At 40.1% G+C, this 17,384-nt stretch overlaps 1 protein-coding gene across 1 annotated transcript in view; it reads right to left on the bottom strand.

Moving 5' to 3' along the window:
• The window catches only part of EPB41L5 (erythrocyte membrane protein band 4.1 like 5), a 74,231-nt gene that overhangs the window by 6,776 nt on the left and 50,071 nt on the right, over window positions 1–17,384 (bottom strand). The window contains exons 16-18 of the mRNA XM_009274980.2: window positions 16,824–16,939; window positions 5,944–6,110; window positions 5,300–5,394 (exon numbers count right to left, since the gene is read on the bottom strand). Of these exons, the coding sequence (XP_009273255.1) occupies window positions 5,300–5,394; window positions 5,944–6,110; window positions 16,824–16,939 (378 nt within the window). The remainder of the gene's footprint in view (window positions 1–5,299; window positions 5,395–5,943; window positions 6,111–16,823; window positions 16,940–17,384) is intronic.

Here is a 17,384-nt window from a genome sequence, read left to right as displayed (position 1 = left end):
CGCCCCCCCCCACCTAAAAAAAAAAAAAAAAAAAAAAAAAAAAAAAAAAAAAAAAAAAAAATTTTTTTTAGAAGCAGTTCCCACATGGAAAAGTCTGGGCTGAAGTTTATTAACACCTCTAAATAACAAGAAGGCTCTGAGTGAGAGGAAAGTCAGCAGATTTATACTGAAATGAAAAAGCAATTTTTTCCTTTATTTTGGAACTCAATTGTAAAGTCACAGCAAAACATAAAGTAAAAAAAGCACAATCCTTAAAAGTGGAGATGCAAAGTGCTGTGCTAAAAATACAGCGTGGAAGAACTGAAGTGGACCCTAAATTTGCAGCCTAGTTTACTGATAGGAGATCAATACAGCAGCCATCATATCATATCAGTATAGCCTAACTATAAGTTGATAATTCACTCTCAAATGCAAGCTGGGAAGATTTTTACCTTAAAATCCATTTATAAATTAGAACAACAGTTTAATGTGCTACTTAGCCACCTCTCCCATCACTGATTATATCAGAGCAAACTGGCAGCCAGATACATAATGAAGACAATTAAAAATGAGATACCTTTCACTACAGTATATTTCATTATGTGAATTGCATTTCTTAATTATAAAATGTTAATTAAGCATTCAATCTACTAATTGCTCTTTGATTAGTGACAGAAGTTAATTAACTGAGTGGAAACTAAACCTTGCGACCTCTCTTCTCGGGGTATGACTCAGCAGGGGGAGACAGAGTCCTGCTTTCCTCCCCATATGCCACCGTCGCTGGCTAAGGCAGGCTCCTTCCTGGAGGCAAGTGCTGCATTCCTGCAACACGCCCCGGAGCAGGCACAATCCTGCTGCACTCCTCCTTGCACGAACTGCAGCCTGTCCAGAAGGAATGAAGCCCGTCGCACAGAGAGAGAGCAGGGGAGAGAAGTTAAAAAGAGGTGAATGCCTGTCCCCCACACAGCTCTCCATCCACTTTTGGCTTTTTTCGTTCACTGGAAATGCTGGTGAGAACTTCTAGGTATTTGGTCTTTAGAGAGGGGAAAAACATCTCCTTTTCTTGTCTCCCCCTAATTCACCTTTCGGGGTATCCAAATAGGAACTTATGAGCCCATCTAAAGGAGAACCCGTTTTAAAATTTTGACCCTAGTCAGCAATGAACTTTGCAAAATAGTCAAGGGTCACTGTCAACATAAAAAGGTATGAGGACCAACAACCAGTGTTGCTCATGACTATTGCTAGCAGATATTCAGAGATGCACATAATTCATGAAGGCTAACAAAACAATTAATTATTAAACATTTAAGTGTTTTTATTTTAGAGAAGCTTCTGGAATTGCCAAAAGTCTGGAATAATTAAAACTGAATTATTATTATTTGTACAGTCACATACCCAACTGTGACAATCCTTAAAGCCTTACACTGGACCTCACCGAACCAGATGCTGTATGTAACAGTCCCTGCACAGAATTTCTAATGCGTTATTCCAGTACCAGTGATATAGTAAATTTGATTATTTTAACTGAGCACATGAGTACACTGGTGCTTTAAGCACCAGTGTGTGGTTAAACTTCCTCTCCGCTTCCTCCACCTGAACAACCAGTTTAATTAGGTCACTCTAGTCTATTAGTGATTAGATTCCCAACTTTTGAAAAGTTCAGTACTATTTGGAAATATTTTAATGTAATCAAGTATAAGTTCTATACCACCAGGGAAGTATTCCAATCAATATTCAAGATACATTTTTCTCAATCCTTTCTATTTTGTGCTTGAAAAAAGCATTGGTGTTTTACTGGGTTTTTTAATGGAAAGAGCATGTAGCTAGAGGGGAAAGCATTTGGCACCTGATAACGCCTCAAGATGTCTAATTGACATTTCAGTTGTTCACATAAAACAGTAAGGCTGCTGGGGTTTGTCAATATTCTAGCTCGTTATGAATTTTTATTGTTTCCATGTACTAGACAAACTATATTTGTGCTCTATTCTTCAGTCAAATATGGAGCTAGACAGCGATGTAAAAAGGGAAGGAAAGATTGAAGGCGGCAGCAGGGCGTGCGATCCCAATCCTTTGTGCTTTTGAGCAGTGTTCCTGGTGCCACTGAAAAATCACTTTGTGCAGGGAGATGGAGTCTAATACAGGCACATTTTGGAGCAACTTCCATGTGTTTACAGATCACAATGAATTCAGAAAAAGAAAACCCTCACGTCCTTGCATTTCTGACTCTGGAGCAGACTTCGAACACAGGCAAACAGGGTGAACTTTTCATTGTTCATTTCGCTTCAGAAGCTGATGAAAGCGGAGCGTCGGTGTATTTAAGAGCTATTTGCTCTCTTTTGTCAGATCTGGTCACTGCACTAGTGAAAGCTGGGAAAGGACAAAGTCACATTCTTCCATCCCAACAGATTTTGGCAAGGAGCAGCGGTGAAGAATGAAGCTATTCATTCGCCCCTTCCCAGTTCTCATTCTAGAAAGATTTCTCTTTTTCTCTGAAAGAACACGGATAGCTAGATAAATATTTCCCTATCAAAGAAATCAATCAAGATTGATTGATTGCAAGTATAGAATTACGTAAAGATGATTGTCAGGCCACCTCTGACCCCTGATGGAAAATAGTTCAAGATTTTTAATTAACAAAGCTGAAGTGAGCAGTTCATTGGCATTTGACAGTGTCACTTAAGAAGTTCAGGATGCAGCTCTGCCTTCATAAGCAGAAAGGCTAATGCTTTCCCCCGATGCATTTTACCAAACCTTTTATGTGCTGTAACTGTTTCTACATAGGTAGGTATCTTATGCACTGGTAAAACTTCAGGGAGATGACATGCTGAAATTTGTAATCACACACTTTCAGAGAGAACACTGTAACACTGTTCATCTGAGGTAACAGCAAGCTCCAGGATCTAAGCTCATTGCAAGGTTTTAGTGGATATATTGCAGTCCCATTCAGTTCAGTCAAAAGAAGGTCCATAAACATCTGTTTTACGAACAGAAGTAAGCAGGAGGAGAGCCAATAGGTACATTTTTGTAACAAACACCATAAGTGGAAATTCTTTCTAAAGCAGCCTTCAAAAGCAGGAAACAACGTGTTTTTAATAGTTATTCTTAGGTCACCTTTTTCAGGACTCATTTCCAAACCATAAACCTTCATCTCTAGTCGCAACTGGGTGTGCTCATTTGGTGCTACTGTAACCTACACGTCTTTGCAATTTGAAGCATACAGATTTTAAAGCATACAAAGACAGTCTCTAATGTTTGTCTACCTTTTTAAACAAACACTCTCAAGTGACTTCTTGGTAAGCTACATCATAGGCTGAAAAGCTTTATTCAATCTTTTCTACCCGAGGAAAACCACTGATGATCTACTCTTATGTTTTCATAATACAATTTGCACTCCCTTCTTGAAAGCTGAAGTCTCTTTTACCCAAAGAAAGAATCATATTGGCATACTGTTGATCCATACATCACGTATTTCTCAGTCATGCAAATGTTCTTGCTCTCTAATCAGGTTACTACCACCCCAGTATCTGTAACCTCTAATATCCAAAGTTACTTGGCACCTCATATGACAGCAGCTGGATAACTGTGACTGTACTGTATTGGCAGCTGTTTGTTAGATTAGCTCATTACCGGAATCTTATCTTGCTTACTATATATCAGCCACAATTTAAAAACCGCTTGAACACTTTTGCTCCATTCTCTCTATTTAACCAATTAAATTTTTTTTTTTCCCCTCTTTGTCTGAACTAAAATGGAGCTCAACCGGCAAAAATATTCTGAAATAAACTCTGCTCATTTGCTTTAGTTTATGCGGAGGCAGTGTTTCAGCATAACAAGACCTATAGGCTACTGACTAATCTTCTTAGAGACTTGGTAATCTTTGTAATGCACTCACCAAGCAGAGAGGTGCACAAGGCATCCCTGACAACAGTCCTTAAAGGGGACACTTAAAGCCAAACGGCCTGCAGCACCAAGCATACCAAAGCAGCAGCCTTCTCTCACACGGAGCGGGGGGAACAAATGCTCAGGAATGGGTTCAGCCCAAACACGTACTGCTAAACACCTCTCCTGGCAACCGGTTCATTTTACTATTGAGGGAGCAAGAAAAATCATATCTGCTTCACCGAAAGTTAGATAAATCCTCGGGCCTCCCTGCAAGGGAGGGTAGTACAAACAGAGATAACACTGCCAGGTGTTTTACTCTTTCTGCTTGTTCAAAATGCAGTAAAGCGCTAAAGCTTTAACACCGGGGGAAGCAGAGTAAGGGAAATCTAAATTCCAAATTTTTTAAAACTCATTAAAAAAAAAAGAATAGTATCTTGCATGGGTGCAGTTGTCTGATAACCAGTGAATCTATGAAAGTTCACTGCTGTTGTAAGGGAGGATTCCCGTCCTCTCCATCCCTTCTAGCAACACTACTTATTTTCACTATGGCTCTGGCATTTCTTTGACCCCTTCCATGAACCTATTTAGCTCACGATTTAACAACTTAAAAAACCAAAACAAACAAAACCAAAAAAACCCAACACCTTAACAAAAAGTTCAAAACAAAAAAGGCAAAAAATTTTTTGTTTGCCATTTTGTAGGCTACATTGGTTCACTGAAACATGCAACGATTCCTGGAGGTGACGGAGGAGAGAAGGAAGCCGGGGAAGGAAGAGCAAAAAGGAGTGAGGGAGAGGAGAGCCCTCGCCCTGTTCAGGGCACTGAAGCTCGTACTTTGGCTCAGCTGCTGGTGGAAATGCAGCCTGACTTGCTCAAAAGGATTTATGAGAGCACTAAATCAAACCACATCACTCCTCTCTATGTAAACACACAGAGCACTAACACCTACTTCAGAGAGCAGGTAAAAACTGGTTACTTAACAGGAGGGACGGATCACCAGCAAACTTGACTCAAAACAAAACGTCAAAACAATGTTCTGGGAGGGTTACCAAAGGCAACTGAAAAACACCAGGAAAGCAGCTCACCCCCTCAAAAATGAGGGTGAACTATACAACACCGTACACTTGGGAACCTACAGATAAAGACAACTGAGGAACATTTCAAGTGTTTATGCCTTTTACTCCCATTGATTTTAGAAAATTTCACCAGGCCACAGTCTGCATACGCGCACGTGCCCCTCTGCCCCCCATCTTTATCTCACTGCCCTGTCACACGCAGGTTTATATGTAACAAAGCATTTGTATTTCCTTTACTATCCCCAATATTACTCACTCGTATTCTTAAAAATCTTGCAAATGGCTCAAGGTAAGTGAAAGACTGTTCAGAATGATTTGAACAAAACTCAGCGACTCTGCCAGGAAGAATGAATCCCAAGTACCTGTATGTTTATGTTTACGTTGGGACGCTCGGCTGGCACGGGGCTGCTGTGCTCTGTCTCCAACTGTTTCAGTTTTAGGAACGTGTCTTCAAATGCTGAAAAAGACAGAAAAGATATCTTCCTAATGTCACTGTGGAGTTATTTGACTTGTAACTTGCATTCTTCCTGAGCACTAATTATATGGTTTTACAGTTGTGGAAAAAAGCACAGGGACGGGGAAGCTACTTGCTCAACCTTGAATGCAACTTTCAAGCCTACAGACTGTATGTACCTAATGACAACACTCTGCACTGCTGCAAGTTCATTTACCCAGCCATCCTCACAGCGAACGAGCAAGCAGCAAGAGTTAATTGCTCAGATGGTTGCACTTCACTGTATTTGTGGCTAAAGTCAGATCTCATGAAGAACTGTAACTTTTCCCTTGCACCTCTGTCCTTGGAAATGAGCTGCTTCCATCTGAAACGGGGAGAGCTGACTGACTTTGTTGTCCCAGTGGTGGGCAAAACTGTCCTTATGCATATAATCTAAGGGAGCTTTCTAAAACACTTCTGGATTTTTGTAAGGAAAAAACCTCTAACAACCTAATCAGTTAACTTGGACCCCACATGTCATGATAATAGGGAAAAATCCTTAAGTTTGCTTACGATCAGAGTCTGCTTTTTCAGCAGCTGTTTCCTTTGTGCCAGGATAAGGGCAACTAACAGCCTCTTCTGAATCTCCTGTTGCCAAGCCAACAACTGGACGGCCTACGGCATCATCAACACAAGTTTCTGGCAACTCCGTGCTGTCTAGCAAATCAACAAGAGGTACACTGCAAAGGCAGAAAGATGGGCACAGATACGCAGAATCATGTTACCACTCTTCCTGTAACAAGAAAAAGCTTTAACACACGCAATCTCTTTTTTCAAGCTGTCTTCTGGGAACCAGACACATTCTGTAAAAACTGTTTCAGGTAACTAATAGACATTGGCTTTCAGTGAGTTTAAAAAAAAAAAAAGGGAACATTTCATGTCTGTAGAAGAACTGACTTCATAACAAAACAGGTCCACACTGCCTGCTGCTTCATCACATAGCAGTGGAAAAAGTGAAGAGAGAAGGAGGGAAGATTTTATCCATTAAATACACTTTTTGGAACAAACATCTGAAGTTTTTCTAACAAAGTCAAGGTACACTTTAGGATTTTTACAAGAGAAAAAGATAAGTTAGGGGAAGGGAAGTTGATACTGTTAACAAAAAGCTACTTGTACAGCACTTTGCCCAACACTTGTAAGCAGAATAGAGGGCAGAAGGGTGCACTGCATAGGTCTGCATTGACACTATGTTATGGTTAGGCATACCTATAACTAGTTTCAGTTTTGTTAACTTGGGCAGAGACATGAATGAAACCTTAGCAGTCACAATATTTTAAGTGAACCACAGCATGTACTCTGTACCCTGTTAGGATCACTTGTTTCACCTCCTTTGCTTTCTAATGGAAATGTCTCCTTTTTATTTTGTCCTACCATCTGTATTTCCAATGAAAATAGAAAAACAATTACAAAACCAAAAGTTATACTATGATGCTTATGTTGTGCAGTCAGGAATCTCATCTCTCTTCAAAGTTCAGGAACAGCTAAAGCCATCCTAACAGAAAACTGTAACGAATATGGAAAAAACAGCTGCTGCAGAACATGATGGTTAATCAGACAACCTGCACACACAACTGCAGTTTGACTGTCGCCCATTTCAATCAACAATCATACTTACATACAGTTTGGTTGCAATATTGGTTTAAGAAGAAAAATTTATCACTTTTCAAAGTCCTGTCCCAAATACGAGAACAATGATACCAAGCAAGTATCCACCACAAGAGAACTTACCCTTATGCACGGACAGAGACGCTTCCTACTTGACAGTTCAGACCAGCTTCTCCCTTATCGCTAACAGGTTAATGCCCCCTGCCTCCCTCCAGCCCCTGGAATTTGGAAGCAGTCCCCTGTTGTCACTAGAGGCTCCAGGGAAAAACTCCACCCTCCAGCTTAAGCACCCAAAAGAATCCTTCCAATGTTAAATATATACCTCTGGAAACAGATTACAGGATATCACTGTTTTAGTGCTAATAATGTACAAATCATCTTAAGACAATTAATTGCCATGAGGCAAACTGAGGTCACTTGCTTGATTCTCTTAAAAGTGGTGGAATAAGAAGCTACTAGCAAAGCAAATAATAGGAAACCTTTCAACCTACTGTACAGCCTCTCTGTACACCCATAATGGGAAATGGCAAGCAGCAGATAGTCTTGCAAAGGGGGAATGATGGATACATAGAATTTCAATTATTAGAAGAAATAGGCAGGAATAGATGCTCTTCCAATTAAGGCAACAAAGTGAGACTGAATCCCGTACCTTACTATCAGAGGATGCCTATGCATGAAAGTGAAAATGTTTTATAACCTTCACACGAAGCCAACACTTTTCTTCCTATTTGCTGACAGTTTTCTGTAAATAGCCTCCCAAATGTTTAATATGACAACCAGTGTAGGAAGTTCAGATTTTGCCTGCAGCACAGAGAGATGCTGATGCCATGACATGTTGAAGGAACTAGGTATAAGCTCCTATGAACTCCACATAAGAGAGGTGATGTAGAGCACCAGTAACTCTTCTTTGTGCTGTAATCTTCTAACGCTTTTCTTAGCATTGCAGCACAGTGGAGAGAAAATGCGTGAAAAATGAAATTTATCTTCATTAGAAAATTGCTAGGATAATTACACTAGCCTTTTTTCCCCCCTATGACAACTGCAGTAACATTTACTAGACAGACAAGAGAGTTCATTCAAAAACCTGCCCACTAGAAATAAGGGCAGTCTTGAAATCTGGCGGCATATTCAAATGGCACACGCAATGTCTAGTGTTGCTCCAAAAGCAGTGTACTACTTACATTAAGGTGATGAAAGTTTGTAGGAAACCTTATTGCCATTTGTGCCACGGGATGGAGGACAGCTGAGGTAGCAAGGACAACTGAGGTGAGTCCCGGCAGCTTCACCCCTGCATCACAGCAGGGTCTCAAGGAAACTAAATGAATTTTAGGCAGACCCAAGAGAAGCCTCCTAAGCCAAGATTCAAGTAGGAATTGACCCCATTTTGCCTTCAGACCCACTGAAACACCTACTTAGCCACCCTGAGATAGGCAGAGTCACAAGAGGAAAGTCATACTAGGGAGACCCTCAGCCACTGGAATTTGCAGGCACAAAAGACGAGTTCCCCAGAGAACATTAAATTGTTTGAGGTCACCCAGATTCTTCACCCTCTTCAGAGCACCAGCAGGAAGTCTACCATGCAGCCTTCATAAACGGCCAGACTACGGAAGTAAACAGCACAAGAGACTTCATTTTCATCACTGCACAGAATTTCTGACTTCTCTTACAAAACACTGGTGAACTGTCATGCCAATCATAAAGGAAATAATAAAAGGCTTCCCAGGAAAAGCAGAACTTCTACGATAGTCAGTATGCAGTACTCAAGAATGAAATGGGCGTTAGCTTTCCACGTTCCTCCATTTACCCACATACAAAGGGATATTTGAACTCTGCGTAGTAGTAAGTGCCAGGTTTTGTGTCTTCAGAATCAACTTCTATCAGCGTATTTTAAGAAATATTCTGAGGGACAAGCTGATAAATTATACCAGGAGTTCAAGCCATACAAATAATTATGAATGTAGGAATAATCAAAGGGTTTTAGTGCCTGGAAAGGTTTGTCAGCCCAGTAATAAATCAAACAGAAGTCGTTACATGCTCAGGGAACTCCCACAGTTAAGGGAGTTAGCTACTGCATTATTTCTTCTTTTTGCCTGACAAATATATTGATATTAGTACGTACCATACAGCATACAATGCATAACGTGACCGAGAAAGCTGTCAGTTACAAAGGGTATGATTTTTTTTTTTAATTTCCTAGCTGAAAAGCAAAAACAATACCTCATTCTAGTTTGTGAGATACAATCTGCAAAATACATTAACTATCCAAGTCTGTTGCAAAAGAGATAATTCTTTTGCAAGTAATCTCACTTGAAACATCATGGAGCACCATACAAGCTAATTTATTTTTTGAAACTGGTAGTGACACTGCATAGTTTCTCACACTGACTCTGCAAGGTAGTACAATAGTATGACATTCTTTGTTCATTTCCTTCATTTTGGGACATTCAATGTTGTACCTGAAGGTAAGAAGAGTAGTAAATTTAAGCCTGTCATCTTTTCAGATTATTTTTTTTCCTAAACAAAAATACAAAATATTCAGAAAAAAGAACCTCCTTTTCCATTTAAAGTGAGGAAAGCAAAAGAAAAAATCCTGGGGATGTATGATCCTACAAATGGAGACTGTTCACGTGCACTCAGTTTCTAATCAAGCAGGCTGAGTCCCATATTCCAAGACTTCTGCTGTCTCCCATTTGTTTGAAGATAATTCCATATACTGACATAGCGTAATATACGCAAGTCAACAACTACAGGAAAGGAAAGGAAACACCCTTAGGAAAAGGTGCTGGCTGCAGAACCTTTGTGGATATTAAGCAAAGATCTGTCACCACCATACTGTTTAGAAAGACAGCCATGTGTTTCCTCAATGCTATTCCTAGAGCACGTGACCTGTCACTGTAAAAAATGCAGCTAGGTGTTGTTGGTACTAGTGTGGTACAATTTCTCCGTCTGCTATTGAGAGCTGTCACTTACCCTAGTGGAAACCAGGATAATAATTCTCCCCAAGTCAATGAAGTCACACTAAAATAAGCCCAGCACAGAGCAAAATCGACCCTCAGGATGTATGGAAGATTAAAAGCCACATGGCAAAAGCATGAAACATATACCATACTAAAACACTCAATTCTAAAGGTAGATGGATTTCAGGCAACCAGGGTTGCTTCCCCTGTCCTGAATCTGAACTAGTTCCGCTGTCATGCAAAAAATCTACTATGAAAACTTTAGCCAAAGCTTTAATTACCAAACTTGCAGTTAATCCCAGGGCAGCCTGTGGCAGTTAGCACACTGCAGGCAGCTGGGACACCCAGGACTCTAATCAGAACTGGTGAGACACCCCTGGAGTGCTGTGCACAGCTCTGGGCTCCCCAGGACAAGAGAAACGTGGACATACTGGAGGGAGTGCAGCAAAGGGCCACGAAGACAATAAAGGGTCTGGAGCATCTGACATAGGAGGAGAGGCTGAGAGAGCTGGGACTGTTCAGCCTGGAGAAAAGAAAGCTCAGGAGGATCTTACCAGTGTGTAAAAAACCTGATGGGGGGGTGTAAAGACAACAGCCAGACTCTTCTCAAGTGAGCCCAGAGACAGGACAAGAGGCAATGGGCACAAACTGAAATACAGGAGATTCCACTTAAACACAAGAAAAAACACTCTTTTTTGCTGTGAGGCTGGTCAAACACCAGAACAGGTCGCTCAGAGAGGGTGTGAAGTCTCCATCTTTGGAGATACCCAAAATCTGGCTGGCATGGTCCTGAGCAACCTGCTCCACTCAACCCTGCTTTTAGCATGAGGGTGGACCTACATGATCTCCAGAGGCGTCTTCCAACCTCAACTATTTAATTCCATGATAGCTACACAAAACTTCTCTGATACCCGAGGAGTCAGCCACTACTTGCAGTGGCCTGACCACTACATAAGCACATCTGAACTTAAAGCTCTGCGATAAAGCAGTGACTTGTTATTGCAACAACGTTCCTGCATTTTAAATACAAAACTACCCCAAATTCCTCCACTCAAATTAGTGGCAGCTTCTCCCTCATCTACACAGAATTTATACAATATTTTGAAGTTAAAACACCTGGTTTCATTTGCCTATTCATATGCAACTTTATAAATAATAAATAGGTTTGCAACAAATGTTGTAAACTCCAGAAGTTTACAACATCCACCTTGCAAAATCTAAAACTAAAAATAGCACAACAGATTGCTCTAATCACATCTGTAGATCCCACAGATCTTTAATATGTAGCTTGCATATTCTTTTTTGTTTTAAGCAGAGTTGTAAAATAGAGACTCATATTTCATTAGCAATTTCTTTCCCCCGTCAGATTGCAAGGGTGAGGAGGCCAAGATATCTCGGGCAATATTAAGTTATGTCCTGGCTGAGACTTACTTTCTTGGTTCTTTGGGGCTGGATATCTGAAAACAACGCTTTTGTATTTCTGGGCTCTGTGGCAATTTGAAACTTATTCAAACAATTTGAAAATCATTCAAACACCTTCTTTATCCTAAAAGCCAAATATAAGTGAATTTTAAAAGCGCTCTACCACAACTTTTCCTCTTTTATTTTTTAAATAGGAAAAGAACATTGCAACTTAAAAGCAGCTAACTTCAGAAAACATGTGGAAACACAGTGCATTCAAGGTTAAAGGTAGTTCTTCACATTGTTAAAGGCCCCCAAGAACACCAATGAGCCATCAAGCTGGAGTCTTAACCTCTGACTTAACAATTAACCTCGTGAATCATATGGTAGGCTGGTGTTTGTCAGGAAATATTTCTGTTTCATTTCAACTGGAGCACAGCAGCAAAAAAGGAAAAAAAATTTCTAGAAAGCAAAAAAAAAAAAAAATTACTCTTTGCCTTTTCAGGATTTCTGATAATTTTATTCTTAAAAAAATTAAAATAACTCTATTCCATTTCCAAACAATATTTTTCAGAAGAAGACTTGTTAAAAAAAAAAAGGTTAGTTTTCAGATCAACCATCTATCTTAGATATTTTTAAATAATCATGGTTCAAAAGGAGGGGCAGTTCCATCCTCTGTCTCTCTAAGATTTTTGAAACCGCATTATAACCCACTAGTTGCATATGTAGTTTTATTACAAACGTGACTTCCTGCATGGCTCTCAAAGTTAAACCCAGCTAAAAAAAAAAATAAAATTAATCTTTCAATCATTAAGAAAAACCTTAACACAATTAAAAATATACATATATACTCTTTTTAATGCAAGAGTGACGGGTGGCTTCTGGTCTATATGTTATTTTTTCTTTAAAGACTAAATACCAACAGCACGATATGCAGAGCCTTCGTAATAAAAGTTTTTTTCCCCCCTCTATAGTCAGCTTTGGGTCCGTTGTCCTTATCTCAGAGACAGCTCAAAATGCAATTTTCCAGCCTCTGCTAGAAAGCAGTCTCAAGCTCCAGAAAGGCCCACGTCTCAGAGACTGGTCATGGTGGTTTGGACAGCATAGGTACCAGCACCGCTATGCATTCCTGCATTCTTCACATTGCGCTCATGGACAAAAGCGGTGTACTGTCCGTCTGCAGCGCGGGTCCTCGGCGGGGCCCACGCGTCCCACAGGTTTCCACCACGTTGACAGCGGTCGGCAGCGTCAAAGGGCCTGGATTATTGGGGAGCGGGAGGGGGCACAATTAGTAAACAGGTATGGATGAGAAAGAGGGTGGAAAAGTAAAGCAAAGGTAAAGACAAGAAGATTGATGTGAAAAGGCAAGGAAAAAGGGCATTGCTGGAAGGTAAATACTGAAGGAAAGAGGCATGCAAGTATACGTGTACATGACGATACTGTCAAATAAACCCCTTTTCTGCTCAGTATCATGCACGTTTTTGCAGAAGTCTGAAATGACAGGTTAAGTTATCTCATGTATACGTTGTCTACACTTACCAAATGAAAAGCACTTCATATTTCAAAGCACTTCACAAAACTGAGCAAGAACTATGCACGTTTTACAGATGGGAGAAAATAACATGATGGAGGCACAGACCTCCCAAGTATACAGCGCATTTTATTTGCAGGAAGCTGAAAGGGTTTAAATGGCAGCTCTAAATGTACACCTGAAACAAGCATCTATAAGCAACACCAGTTTTCAAAGTCACTGGAAAATGCTGATTCTAATGCAAGTTAAAAAAAAAGAAAGGAGAAGAAAATAGAAACTCGGAGAAATGAGCGTTACTGTGCAGGAGCAAACAGTAGAGCACACACAAATCATTCACAACTTAGTTGACTAAGGGACTAAATACTACTGAAGAAGCTGACTGTAGCTATACTTGATTAACATTTTAAAAAAGGTCACAATACAAACTAAGACCCTGCTTTCAAATTTTGCATATGAAGGCATAATGGTTCGTAAATTTTAAATTTTGAATTCTTAAAATCAAAACCACAGAAATGCCGTGCACAGTTATGGCTAGTCTATACCACAGCTGGAATAAAGTTCTCCAAAAGCTAGAAAGAGGAGCAGGGGAGAACACTCATCACTTTAAACAGTGTTTTGAAAAGTATTTTGATGCAGGAGCTCTCAGCTAGAAAACAGTAAGGCTTTAGACAAAAGCATCTCCAAAGCAGCAGGGCTAAGCAATTTACTGAAACAGTTGAATTTTAAAAGACATTAGAAAATAGACAAAGATCTATTAACTGTTGTCTGTGTTGTACTAGGATCCTTCACTGGTATGTTTTGGGAGAGGCTGATGCAAGGTACAGCCAGGTATCAAAAAAGGTGCTTGGAAAAAAGCACTCTCATAAACTACTCAAGCAAGGAAATTTCTGAAACAAACGTATTCCTTCAGTTTAATGTAAAATTCTCTATTTAATGACCCAAATCTAAACAAAGCGGAAACGTTGTTGCTGTTCATCTAGAGGGGTCCTGGACAGCCCCCAGCTCAAATTCCACCTTCTCATGTTCCAGAAAGCCCGGTTTAACACTCCCAGCCCTGCCAGAACAGCCAAGCAGCCAGTGCATGAGTTGGAAGATCACACGTGTTAAGGCAGGGAAGCAGAAAAGCATGCAGGATTCACAACAGCAGTAAATGATTAACACTCAGGGATAGTCCTCCTTTAGAAAAGAGAGAGGATTTATATAAAGGTCACCCATGGGTAAATTCAGAGTTTTGGTTTTTGTGAAACATGCTGAGGAAGTGACCCATGAATACTGAAGGCTCCAATCCTCAACAGTTACGTTATTTTCCCATTTCTCTAATTTAAGCAGTTAAGTGAAAGCTACATCCACTAGCAAGCAAAAAAACCCAACCAACCAACCAAACCCACCCCTACTTATTCCATAATATGGAAAAAATTATTAATCCTTTGTCTCCTGTCCTATCTCAGCACAGAAACAGCTTCTTGAGAAAAGACTAAAGCTAGAAAGACGCTGATTGTGTTTTAGGCTTCCCAGCCTTGCAGCTAATATTCCAGACCATTTTCAGTCCATCCAGACCAGCAGTTTTCCTGTACTGACAATTTTACAGGAATGGAGCAAAGGGGAAAAAAAAAAAAAAAACCCCACTAAAATCCTTCCTATCTGGCAAAGTACTGTCTACGATCTGGCACAATTGCTGTTGGCAGCTGCAGCAGTAACATTTTAAATTAAAGGAAACATTGACATTAGGAAGGGATATAAGCTGCAAGGTAGCCAATACGGGCATCTGCCAAGCAGAGTACGGAAACTCAAGAGGTCGGGACCTTACTTCTAAACCCCTTCAATTTAACCATCTACAAAATCCCCAGTCCAAAAGATTTTGGTGTCCTCAACAATCCTTGGCAAACTCTCTCTAAAAGAAGACTATTTTTCTGACAGGAAGCAAAGATAATTCATGCAGAAACAGGCCAATTAAGGACAGCAGCAGTTGAAAAGAGATTTTGTTAGTGGCATCGAGACATCAAGACTTGAAGGCGCAATAGCCAAGTCACAGCCCCCACAATAAATAGGTATGTTCTGGCAATTATATTAGCCTAACCCCACTTCCCATCTAGGAAACCAGAATGTAGCTCAATTGCTGACTCAGCTCCAAACTGTTGTCTTCTTCCTACAGCTGGATTTGCCCTTAATTACAGGCAGTACTGTTTCCAGTGAACACAATAAAACCCCTTTGCCAGAAGACAACTGCCTTCAATAATAATGATATGTCTCTAAGAAATGTAACACATACGCAGTACAAGCATTACTCTCTCAATTAAAACTCATCAATTGCCAAGAACCATATGTTCTTTACAGCATACTGTTTTGGGTTACATGCAGGTGTATTTTATGTTCACTCCCACTCTTATATAGAAAAGCTACATACTGCGGCAGCTGGCATGTAAGCTTAGACTCCTTGACAATGTTAAGACAGACAGGCTCAAGTTCTTAATCCTAAAAACAAGCGTACCAAGACCAAAACTGAAACAGATTGGCTACAGAGTCCTCTCTGCTTCTGAACAAAAGCAACAGGATTTCAATAAGCAACAGAAGTCTTGCAAATACTAGCAAGAACGCTAGCACGAATCAAGCACCCAAGAAGAGCTGTTTGGAGCAAGAGTCAAACATTTCCACCAAAGGAAATACCGGTTTCTAGCACGCATCTTGCAATTAGACCAAAAGAACAAAAATAAAACCATACTGAGAATGCTGAAGAATAAAGAAACCACCACCTTTCACCCACCACCACGGAAGGAATCGAGCGATCAACAGGATCTCACCATAGACAAGCACAGATTTCAGATACTAGACAAATCAAGGGCAAAAGAAAGAAAAACAGCATTGATCATATGTTCTGATTGAAACTTCAATAAAATGCAACAGATAAAGCAGAATTATCATCCCCCTTATAATCTAAAATCCATAGTATTAAAAGTCTTTAATCAATAAGACATACAAAATTAAAGTACATTTGCCATTGCACTTTCAGAAACAGGTATCATCTACTTTTAAGAGATACTGAAGCAAAGTAGGTTCATATGCCAGGCAATGGGAGAAGGATCTTTTCTTTTGAGGGCTGAAAATGCTTAGGATAAGAGCTTTTGTGTCACTCCATTCCATCACTGCTGCTCCTGGAGAGTCTTGCAGAAACCAGAATTACCCTTCTACGATAAGCCATACTGCCTCTGAATGCACAAGAAGCTGAAAAAGTTAAGACAATGTGTGCACAAGTACTGGGTTGATATATGTCAGTTTTGGTTTTGAAATAGCTTTGCAATATAGAATTACTTTAAGAAAAGATAAATTATATGGTACATTTATCTTCAAACAAATCATCCTCATTTTGAGATGCATCCAATCCATAAAACAAATACTCTGATTACATGAAATCAAAGCTCTTATCTTCAGCTTGTGTCATTCTCCTCAAGCTTCCATTCTCCCCGAGATAATGAAAAAAAATCAGCTTACTCATTTCAAAAGGTTCAAAAGAGATTCACAAGGATACCGGTTTACAAGGTTCTACATTTTATTAAGGATCAAGATAAGTCCTTGGGCCCCATGATACCAAGCAAAGGGTTACAAGGAGTATTATGACACATCAGAAGGACCCAGCTCTCTCCAAGACTTGAAATGCTGTTCCTGATTTAATCATTTTTTCAGCCCCTGAAGAAATTTTCTTCTGGTTGGCAGTGTCTAAGCCTGTTGTCCTCACCTCCCCACACTACATTCACAGCAACAAATCAGCTGCATCATCACTAACTTGACTGTCAACTTACGTTAAAGGTACAAGGAAGGTAGCTTATTTAAGTGCAGATAAAGAAACAGTCACTTAAATCATGCATAAGCAAGCAAAATTCATTTCCCAGCAAAGCAGAACATACCACTTCTTGTCTTGCTGGCTGGCTCCTGGGCTCCTTGGGAGGTCTTCTATTTCCACTAAGACTGGGGCAGAAGGAACTGCTGTTAGGACAGGTAGGTTTGGCTTTGCATTCCAGCTCTTTGGAGACAGAATATAAACAAGTAAGTTACTATACACACATTAATGAAGCGATGACATATTATACATAACAAAACATATCACCACTTCTCTTTAAGCACAAAGCTAAAACAAGGCTGTTGTCTTCCACTGCTTCCACAGCACTGGATGCCTATGCACAGTCTTTTCCAGTACTGCACACAGTATTGGGATCATAATGAATCCAAGGCTGCTCAAAGATTTCAGTAAAAAGCTATGGCCTGCTGTGCCTATGGCCTGCTGTGCCCTGTCCTAGTTTCAGCTGGGATAGAGTTAATTTTCTTCCTAGTAGCTGGTACAGTGCTGTGCTTTGGATTTAGCATGAGAATAATGTTGATAACACACCGATGGTTTAGTTGTTGCTGAGTAGTGCTTACACTAGTCAAGGACTTTTCAGCTTCCCATGCTCTACCGACTGAGAAGGCTG

The sequence above is a fragment of the Aptenodytes forsteri genome, unplaced genomic scaffold (genome assembly GCF_000699145.1).
Source record: "Aptenodytes forsteri isolate BGI_AS27 unplaced genomic scaffold, ASM69914v1 Scaffold255, whole genome shotgun sequence".
Taxonomy (NCBI): domain Eukaryota; kingdom Metazoa; phylum Chordata; class Aves; order Sphenisciformes; family Spheniscidae; genus Aptenodytes; species Aptenodytes forsteri.
This window is presented reverse-complemented; position numbering and strand designations above follow the sequence as displayed.